This window comes from Vanellus vanellus (genome assembly GCF_965231255.1).
Source record: "Vanellus vanellus genome assembly, chromosome: 15".
Classification (NCBI taxonomy): Eukaryota; Metazoa; Chordata; class Aves; order Charadriiformes; family Charadriidae; genus Vanellus; species Vanellus vanellus.
The window spans coordinates 7328527-7338439 of record NC_138920.1 but is presented as its reverse complement, the minus strand read 5'-3'; the positions used below and the strand labels follow the sequence as shown (position 1 = coordinate 7338439).

At 59.6% G+C, this 9913-nt stretch overlaps 1 protein-coding gene across 1 annotated transcript; it reads left to right on the top strand.

Annotated features, from left to right (window-relative positions):
- Nucleotides 1-2390: 2390 nt before the first annotated feature.
- On the top strand, nucleotides 2391-9482 carry DBNDD2 (dysbindin domain containing 2). The gene is made up of 4 exons (XM_082491190.1): nucleotides 2391-2550; nucleotides 7341-7496; nucleotides 7964-8107; nucleotides 8896-9482. Exons 1-4 carry the CDS (start codon nucleotides 2508-2510, stop codon nucleotides 9102-9104), a joined length of 552 nt encoding a protein of 183 aa, XP_082347316.1. The 5' UTR covers nucleotides 2391-2507; the 3' UTR covers nucleotides 9105-9482.
- Nucleotides 9483-9913: the final 431 nt, after the last annotated feature.

The window sequence follows — 9913 nt, the reverse complement described above, 5'->3', positions numbered from 1 at the left end:
CTTGCCTTGGTTTTCTCCTGATTCCACAATGTACTGATCGAGTCAAGCTGCAGCTCACTCCCAGCCCCGTCCACGCACGCCTCCTAGAGAATAAGATCTATTTTCACCAGCAAGTGATTCACCTGCCTGGCACTGGTTCACCTTTCCCTTAGCAGCCAACTCCTCCCCAGCTCCATCCACAGCCCACAGCTCCCTGACTCACCTCCCAAACCTCTAATAGAGGGGAGAAACCTGAGAGGGAAGGGCTGGAGGAACAAGTCACGTTACATTTCCTCCTGATGACGGGTGCGCTTTGATGCTGGCTCCCCTGGGGACTTTTGGCAGGAACTGAGCTCTGTGTCATGGAGAGGAGAGGAGGCATCATTCCTACCTGAGCTTGTGACCCGGATCTCCAGGGGACACCTCCCAAGGACCTGGGCATTTGTGGTTAGGATAAGGGCTGTTGACGCGAGACCATGCCATCAGCCTGTGCTGGAGGCACAAGGGAGGCAGGGATGCTGTGGTGGCTGAGGCAGACCCTGCAGGTCAAGGCTTATTGTTAGTGCTCCCTACCAGAGGTGGAGACTCTCCACCGACTTCAGTGTCACCTCTGTCCCCTCTTGCCTTTTGGCCAGGGGCAGGCACGCTTGGCCACGAGCAAAAAAAAAAAAAAAAATCATTATGTGAAGCTGGCTTGCCTGCGTTTGTTTAATTGGAATAAAATGGGTGCCCCGCTGAGCGGCACAGCTTGTGCTGAAGAGCCAGGATGAGTCAGGCTCCGTGCCGATGATATCACTGCCCTTCCAACCCCCTCCCAGCAAGGCAGGACGGAGGGGCCGCAGCAGCAAGGGGCCTGGGTGCGTGTCACTCTGCACGACCAGCACCCACACACACTGTCCCCGCAGCGGGGGCTTGGGCTGCAGTGAGCCCTCAGGAACTCGGGGTGCTCCAGGGACTCGTGTGCACAGAAACAGCCTCCACGCCTTGTGGTAGTAACCGGTGCCAATCGACACAGACGTGTCACATAGCAAAGACCTGAGATAATTCCCGGCCCTGTTTCCTCGCCTCCCCACTAGCAGGGCAGGGCAGGGCAGGGGGTCAGCAGGGAGGGTGGCGAATGGCGGATGCTGCCCGGAGGCCATGGCAGACCACACAGAGCTGTGAGCAAGCCAGAGCTGTCAGGCACTCAGCAGAGATTTGCTCCCACAGCTCCTCAGAGACCATGAGCCCCACCTCCTGCTACACCAGCCTGGCCCACCCCCCAGGGCCAAGCCACAGCACTGGCATCCCACGCTCAGGTGGAAACCGTCAGGCAGGGCTGAGGGTATTTTTTGGATAAGGATAAACATGCATGTGGGCAAAGCTCGTCTCCCGGAACCACTGCCATGTGCGTGAGCTGAAGCCAGTAGCCATGGGCAAGTGCACAGGGTCCCCAGCACAAAGCCAGTTTTTGGCAGCAGGAGCTCCCAGGAGACAAGGGGGGGACAGCAAAGCAACAGTAGCCAAAACAGCTGGGACACAAACAATACCCAGTTATCTTTAGTCATCCAGACAAGTGAGACAAACACACTGACCATGGGACAGGCGGGATGCACCACAGACATTGGAAACTCCCTTTCAGCCAGAAAAAATGGCAGAGTGGATGTGTGCCCCCCCGGGGCCCGGCTCGGCTGTGACCGGGCTGCGGGCAGAGCCGGCGCTGGGCACGGCGAGGCACTGACTCACCCTGCTGAGACAGAGGAAGGAGGCGGGCGGCCAAGTCCGCCTCTCTGCCAAGGAGCAGCCCTGATGTGCAGAGCCGAACGTGGGAGAAAACACCCCCGAGTGGGATCTGCTGGGGGATGAGGGTCTCAGGCGGCCAGGGGGGAGCTGGGGGGGGAGCCCACGGCCCATCCACGGAGTGTGCTGTCGTCTCTCCCGCGTGAGCTGGGCATTGAGAGATGAAAAGCGAGAAAAAAAAAAAAAAAAAAGCAAGCATGAATGGTAACTGTGCTCCCTGCCCAGGCACAGAGACCCCAGCCCTGCCCGCCCCCTCCACGCGTGGCACAGCACCTGCAGGCAGCCACTGCGGGGCACGCAGCTCTGCCTGGGGCGGCTCTGGATGGGGGGGACGACCCTCTGTAGGGACCCTCCTTGAGGACCAGGGACGCCGCATGAGGACTCTCTATGGGTCCCAGGAACGCAGAGACACCCCACCACCCCGTGAGGACCGGGTACCGTGCATGGAGACCCTGCTCTCCACGGGGGCCAGGCACCCCGCGCCGGGACCCTCTGCAAGGACCCTCCCTGGGGACCGGGGACACCCCCCTTCGGCCGCCGCCGCCGCCGCCGCCGCGATGCCGCGGGGTTGGGCGCGCAGGCACCGCCCCGCGCAGCGCCCGGCGCCGCCCCGCAGCGCGCAGCATGGGCGAACGGCGGCGGGCGGCGGGGGGGGCGGCCGCCCCGAGCTGAGCCCATTCGCCCCGGTCCAGGTCCGACCCGACCCGACCCCATCCCGTACCAAACCGGTCGCAGCAGCTGCCCGCCGCATGTCGGGGCCCGGGGCGCAGAGCCGCAACCGGCGGCTGCCCGGTAAGTGCCGGTCGCGGCGTGCACTTGGCGGGAGGGAAGCGGGGAACCCCACCGGGCGGGCGGGCGGGCAGGGGTTCGGTCTGCCCGCATCTTCCCGCATCTTCCCGCCCCCGCAACACCCAACCGATGCCCCTTGCAAAGCAGCCGTGCCCCCCCCCCCCCCCCCCTTCCAACCCCGGACGCCCCCCAGACCCCGCTGCACCGACCTGATGCACCGGCACCGCTCCCCGGGCTGCTTTGGGCAGGGGCTGCCCGGGAAGCTCCGTGCCTGGGATGGGGATGCTGGTGGGACACACACGGGACACCACCTGCCTGGGAAGTGGCTGAGCTCGGGGACCTGTTGGGCCACGGGCTGGTTATGGAGTGGCATCGGTATCCCTCAGAGCCCCCGGGAGGAGCGGAGCCCCCCGCACCCGCGGGGTTTGGGGGCAGAGGAGGCTGAGCAGAGCACACGCATTGGCGAGCAACGGCTGGGGTGACAGGGGGATTGCAGGGGGACAGGCTGTCGTGGATCCGTGCCCCAGGGCTTGCACACTGTTCCTCGGGCACCGCGCTGCCCTCCTGGCTTTCCTGTCCTCACGCTTCTTTCTGCTGGAATCGAAGCAGGGCCCCGTAAATAGCAGGGTCTTATGACACAGCCTCTGCTGGGGAAGGAGCTCTGGGCGGCAGGGATATTTTTAGTGCTGAGACGCAGGGGATTTGGAGATTGCTCGGAGGAGTGCAGGCGATGAAACCACGGCACAGACAGGGGTTACAAGGTGCCATGTCCTCCCTCCTTAGTTCCACCCCCCGCTTTTCCCAGCAAGCGGCTCTGCCAAAACCACTGCCTCCCTCGCACTCGCCTGGTGCATTTCCTCTCACCAGGGCTACGGTTATTTTTTGCTGTGCTGCAACACGAGGTCAGACGTGCCGATCAAGAAAAGACTGTGCAGGGAATTAACGCTCAGGCAGCCGGTGTGTGCAGGCATCCCATCTCCACATGGCCTGACCCTGCACAATTCTTCGGGGCATTCCCAGCTCTCCACACCAGCTGCTTCTCCCAAGGCTAAAGGAGCTGAAAGCCCTTGGGATTTACCCTTGTCCCACAGCAGTTTTGCTGGGGCAGGGTGATAGGGAAAGGCTTGTGATGTCTGCAGGGCTTCCTAGAAGATACTATGGCAGCTGAGGAGCTGCATCTTCCCCCACCCAATCTCCTCGCGGCACTGCATGCAGGGACCGGGAAGGCAAGGTGCAGTCTGGCAAGCCGGGCAGTGGTGCCCTGGGCCTCTCTGGAGGAGCAGTGTCAGGGGATCGGGCTCTGGGAAAGCACGGTGAGAAGGGCAAAAGCTGGCTGGGCCAGCCTGCCTCAGCTCTTTCATTCACCAGAGAACTGGTCCATGCTTGGTGCAACCCCTCACTTAACCTCCCCATCACCCCCTGTCCCTTTCCACAGCCCAGATTATTTTTCAGGACTTTCTTTGAATCCCTCAAAAATTCTGCAAGGTACTGCAGAGCCATGGCCTCAAGAAAAAGCCATCCCCATCCCCTCTTGGCCTTGTGCCTCCACTAACAAGCCATCTCCCACCCCCAAAAACACCCCTCCTATTCACCAGCACAGAGTGGGGGTTGTACTGGGATTTCGCAGGCCAAGGAGGAATGAAAAATACATTCCTTCCCAGCAAGAAACGCAGCCAGATAATTGAACCACGCTCCGCTCCTGACCCGATGCTGGGTTGGAGAACACCCTAAGCTGATGTTCCCAGCACCCTCAAGCCCTGTGTGGCCCTCATCCCATGCTAACTGCACCCCAGGAATTGCTCCTCTCCCAGCCTGCTCCGGCGAGGCTGTGGATGGGAGAGCTTGCAGTGGTTTGCTTCGCAGCCAGCCCTCCTGTGCCTTTCACCCCCGTGGTGGTGGCCATGAGCCCACACCATGCGAGGGTTGGCTCCTCAGCATGCCCCGGCAGGGCAGAGGGACCAGCAGGGCTGGCATCCTTGCTTGCAACCCATCCTGCAGGCAGCTGCCCAGGAGCAGGCAAGAAGGAAATCCCTGCCTGCACCTCCTGGGGGGAGACTTGCCCTGCCCTGCCCATCCAGCCTCTGCACCAGTGTTTGGCCCTGGTTCCTCTCCAAGCTGCGCTGGCTAATAAGCCGTGAGAGCCGGAAGGATTTGAAGGCACCGGGGCACTCGGTGCCATCTCAGCCACGCTGGGCGGTTCAGCCAGTGGGGAAGAGCCTGGCTTTGAATGCTGATAAGCCTCCAGCCCCTTGGCTGAGCAGGCTGTAGTAATAACCATAACAATAGTAATAAAAGCCAGGCCACCAGCAGGTACCGACAGATCCCCCACGGTGCACAGGGGCCGCATTGTGTGTGCGAACGTGTCCAGCAGTGGGAACATGCCAGCCGGATGAGACAATCCCCACGACTGACAGCCGGGGAGTGTGACTGGCCATCACGTGGGGAAGGGTCGCGGCAGGGAACACCACTCTCCTTTATTTGCCCGGCAAGGGTTGCTGAGAGGCAGCCACACTAGCAGGGCTGTTCGCACCCCCCGGGCCCGGAAGAGCCCTGGGAGGGGGAAGGCTCCGTCCCCGACTCTCACCACGGTCACGGGTCAGGCAGGGCTGAGTGCAGCCCAGCTGCCGTCTCCTGTTGCCGGCGTTCCTTACATAATGGGATCTCAGTGCTCGTGCCCGACTCCCCGGCGAGAGCTCGAAAACAAGTTCATAAACAGGTCCTGCTAATTTTTCCCGCAAGAGAAATCCCAGCGCCCACAGGAATGCTGCCACCAGCACCCGTCCTGACTCTCCCAAGCACCCTTACCTCAAGTATCGGTCACGTGCCGGGGAGAGATGGGCAGTGAGAACATTAATGACACAGATCAGCCACGCTCACGGCACTTGGGGCAGCGCCTGCTAGCATTTTGGCTTATTTTGTATTTGTGCTCCATGAGGATTTGGAGACCCTCCTCCTTACCTCCACACTGGGGTCCCCTTGGCAAGATGCTGCACAGAAAGCCGGTCTGTCGCCCTGAATCTGGGAGCCAGCTCAGCCTGTGCCCTGAGCCCAGCGGCTCTCCTTGGTGTGATGAACCACAGTGGTTTGCCATGGATTTGGCAGAGCTGGGCTGTGGGGCAGAGCTTCGCCTGGGACAGACAGGATGGCGCTGGCTCCAGCTGCTGAAGGGACCGAGATCCATAATCAGTGCCCCCGTCACCCCCTCCTTGTCCCTGCCTCCATTTGTCTTTGCAGATAGCACAGGGGAGGCAGGAGGGTTTTGCCTTACCCCAGTGGCACTGGGTTGCAGCCACCAGTCAGCCTTGCCAGAAAAGCTCCACCAGCGTGGTGCATCCACCACCACAGCTGCACAGTACACCAAGCCTCTGTGCCACAGCAGGCAAGCTATGCTTAGGTCACATATACCAAGGCAAAGGCCCCTTCAGGTAGCCAGGATCACAGCCCCGGGCATCAGAGGAAGACGCTGAGCAGCCAGAATAGGACCAAAGCTTCTTCCAGAAAGGGCATGGTGACTGGCCCTGAGTCACAGGCAGGCACAGCCTGGCCTCCTGGGGCAGGCACCTGCAGACGATGGGGTTTAGCTGAAGGATGCCCCATAAACAGGGTGCCCCATAAACAGGGTGCAGAAGAGCCCTGGAAGGGCTCTTGGGAAGATGTGACAATGATCTCCAGGACATCTCACCAGGCCCACCAGCTCTCTCCCGTTTAGGTCCTATGCTGCTGCATATTGCTGACAGCCAGCCCCCCTCCTGTCCTCGCCCCCGCTCCTGCCAGACAGGGTGGGGATGCTGCTCACTCGGTTCCCTCCTCCCCAGCCTGGGGGAGTGGAGGGTTTGGGCCATGCTCAGGCAGAGCATAGGATGTTTGTTTGGTTTCCTTGGTTACTGCACTGCCTGCTCCAGTGATCACATTTTCCTTGTGCCGGATGGGCCAAGAGCAGCAGAGAGGAAATCTGGAATGGCTGAGGTCAAACACCAGCCTGGGAACAGCCGGGGCCACCAGCCACTGCCCCTCTGTGCCATTTAAATCCTTGCAGTTGTGGGTACCCAACTTGAAAAGGAGGTACCAGGCCCAGGGATGCAGCAACAAGCTCCTTCAGCAACAGCCCGAGGGCTCCCATCACTCCCTCCCGTGCGAGCCAGGGACACAAGCACCGGCGCTGAACTGCAGGAGGAATTACAGGAATGAAAATGTTTGTGCAGGCAGAAGCCAAGCTGGCTGTGCAAGCGGAGGATGTGAACAGGGGAGCCTGCGAGCGTGGGTGCGGCTGTATTTATAGTGACGGTGGTGGCAGGGGTGTGCGTGTGCAGGGGTGACAGCGTTGCTGATGCCTTTTATTCCTTATGCATCCCTCAGCCCAGAAAGCCTGGAGCACTAACGCCAGTTCTTGTCCCTGGGAGATTCTCCTGATGGCTGGCTGTGAACGCTAACATTCTGTTTCGTAGCAAGGAAACTGAAACTTGAACGTGTGCAAACCATGGCTGATCTCATAACAACACCCTTTCCCCTCTTGATAATTCACTTCAGCCGTCATGAACGCAGCATATGAGCTCCCCACTCCTGGCTGCCCTGCATCTCGAAAGCAAGATCTGAGGCTCCAGCACAGCAAGTGCTGGTGACGCTGCTGTTCTGGCATGTAACATCTATTCACTGTGACTAAATCAATGTGTGCTGGTAAAGCAGAGCAGAAGGGAATCACCAACCCTCCAGCATGGCTATACCATGTGAGCTGGGCCAGGCAGAAGGGCTCGGACAGCCCTTCCTGGTCCAACCCTCCTCACTTTTCTCCCCAGCTGACATGGAGCAGGCACAGCGGAGCCTGGATGCAGAGCAGATGCAGCAGCAGCAGCTGAAACTACGGGACCGGCAGAAGTTCTTTGAGGAGGTTTTCCAGCATGATGTGGATTTCTTCTTCCCTATGTCTCACCTGCAGATAGAGCATCGGAGACGTAAGTGCTGTGGGCACTGGCAAAGGGCTGGGGGTGTTTCAGGGAACAATGACACGGGTGTTAGAGATCAGTGGGACACCCCAATCTAAAGGCAGCCAGGGACACGCATGTCCTGCACTGAGACAGGACCACACACACTGCATATGGGTGTGCTGCGGATTACTCACACCAGTTGACGGAAGTCACTGCACATGGGTACCCAGGCTGGCGCCCTGCAGTCACTGGCTTCAGACAGGCTCCTCCAGACAGCAGTTTGGGACAGGAACAAGGACTGCAGAGAGACAGCAGGGGCTTCCAGAGGGATGTTTTAAAGAATATGATTTTCCTGGGGTCCTCTTACCGGCAAGTAGAATTCAGTTCCCTATGGCAAGGCTGTCCTTCCTCCTCGGGGTCCTGCCTGCCCAGGGCTCACAGTGCCCTTCTCCTGGCACTAGCACTCACCTTTTCACTGGCCTCTGTCTCTGCAGCCCCCTTAGGAAGCATTTCCTCCATGGAAGTGAATGTGGACATGCTGGAACAGATGGACATGATCGACTTGTCAGACCAGGACACCGTGGATGTGTTTCTGGGCTGTGGGACAGAGGAGAGCAGCATTCCTGGGCCCCTGCCAGGTACGTGCAGTCCCCAGCCTGTTACGGGCCAGGCTAGGAACCCTTCCTGCCCCTAGTGCCCACATTGGCTTGTTCCTCAACCCTGGCCACCCTGTGTGCAGATCCACACACACCCATACAAAGACCAACACTTGGTGCTGGGGTCTGTGAGGCTGGATGACCTCACCCTGGGCTGGTCCATGTCAGTATCCACCTCCGCAGCCCAGAGGCACAGGCGCCTGTAAATACCTTATGCTGCAGAAGACAGGAGAGCTCAGGCACTTTCCAGTCTATGGGGTAAATTCTCTTGTCCTGAAGCTCCTCTGGAGCAATCACAGCCTTGTCACAATTTCCCAGGCCCCCACTGCACCACAGAACTCGCTGCGCTGAGCAGGAAGGCTGCAGGACCTCTCCACCTCCCAGCTAGACCCCGAGGAGCTGGGCTTGGGTCCCGCAGGGAAAGCCCAGGGTGCCAGCACCTTCCTCCCCGTGCACAGACGCTGAAGTGATTCACCAAGGCCGAGCTGAACGTCTCCTTGCTTGCTGCAGCCAACGGCCTCACACAGCATGGCTCCAAGCCGTGTTTCATGTGAGATGGAAAAGGCTCCGCTGCCAAAAACGGGGAAGGAATGTGCGGCACTGCCCAGAGTCAAGGCGGGGGTGTGAGTTGGGGAACAGACACAGCAGCCACATGGGGAGCAGCCTGCCTAGGAAGAAGACACACATGTGTTGGAAGGGCTATCCATGAAGCTTAGGGAGCAATAAACCTCCAGAAGCCTTTTTTTTTCTCTTACCACTCTCTCCTCTAGGGGCAGATGCCGGCCAGTGCCCAGAGGAAATCACCCTGCAAGTGCCCAACGCAGCCGAGAGCAAGTCACGCATTTCCTCCACATCCTCTGTCTCCACGGATCTCAATAGCCTGGATACCAGCGAGGAGGGGGCTGAGACCCCCGTGGTGCAGTCGGATGAGGAGGACCTTCAGGAGGACAGTCCCAAAGAGCAGGTGGCAAAAAGCTAGCAGCCAGCTCTACCCTGCTCCCAGCCTCCTCCTTACGGACCTGCCAGCCCAGAGGAAGAAAAGCTGCTGGCGCTCAGTAAACCCCATCCTGGACTGCTGCCCTGCAGGAGGGGAGAGATGGTTTTCCCCTCCTCTCCCTCCACAGGTTCTCCTGGTAGCCAAAGGAGAAGGAAAGGGGTATTGTAGGCTCCCAAAATTAACTCTTCAGGCTTTGCTGCTAACACTCCCTGCTTCACGCCCCCCAAAAATGCTCAGAATCCCACAGCCCCACCATTCCCAGAAAGCCATCCCTTGGGATCCCAGCTCCCCCTGTCCTACTGACAAAGGTCCTGTCCAGACAAGCATTTAACAATGGCACACAGAGAAATAACACTCCGATCTAAACAAGCAGCGGGTGTGCGTGTTATTGGGAGAAAACAGCCCTGGGGGCGAGGGTTAGGTGGAGATCGAAGGAGGGAGAGCAGTGTAAAGCCAGTGTGCTGAGTGCCACGCAGGAGCAAACGAAGCCCAGCCCCAGCACAGAGACAATTCCTGCACCCAGGGCGGGAGCAGACAGCACATACCTCAGCAGAGAAGGGCTGCTGTTAGTGGAGCAGGTTGCCATACTGAGCAATTTGGGTGCTGTCTCCAGGAGGGAGAGAGCCAGCAGCTGCAGTACAGACACAGCTAACCTAAGCGGGGCTGTTGGTGACCTGTAACTACCCACCATGAGTACACTGGGGGATTTCGCACGCAAAGCAGTTGAGTGGAGAACATCAGCACACACGACCAGCAGCTTCTGCTCCCCCCAGCACATCACGATGGCAGCA

What these genes read in the sequence shown, in the direction of transcription:
- DBNDD2 (XM_082491190.1), top strand. Translation starts at nt 2,508, where the DNA reads ATGTCGGGGCCCGGGGCGCAGAGCCGCAACCGGCGGCTGCCCG. An exon ending in CCGCAACCGGCGGCTGCCCG is followed by an intron (nt 2,551 to 7,340) that starts GTAAGTGCCGGT and finishes TTTTCTCCCCAG; the next exon opens with CTGACATGGAGCAGGCACAG. An exon ending in GCAGATAGAGCATCGGAGAC is followed by an intron (nt 7,497 to 7,963) that starts GTAAGTGCTGTG and finishes CTGTCTCTGCAG; the next exon opens with CCCCCTTAGGAAGCATTTCC.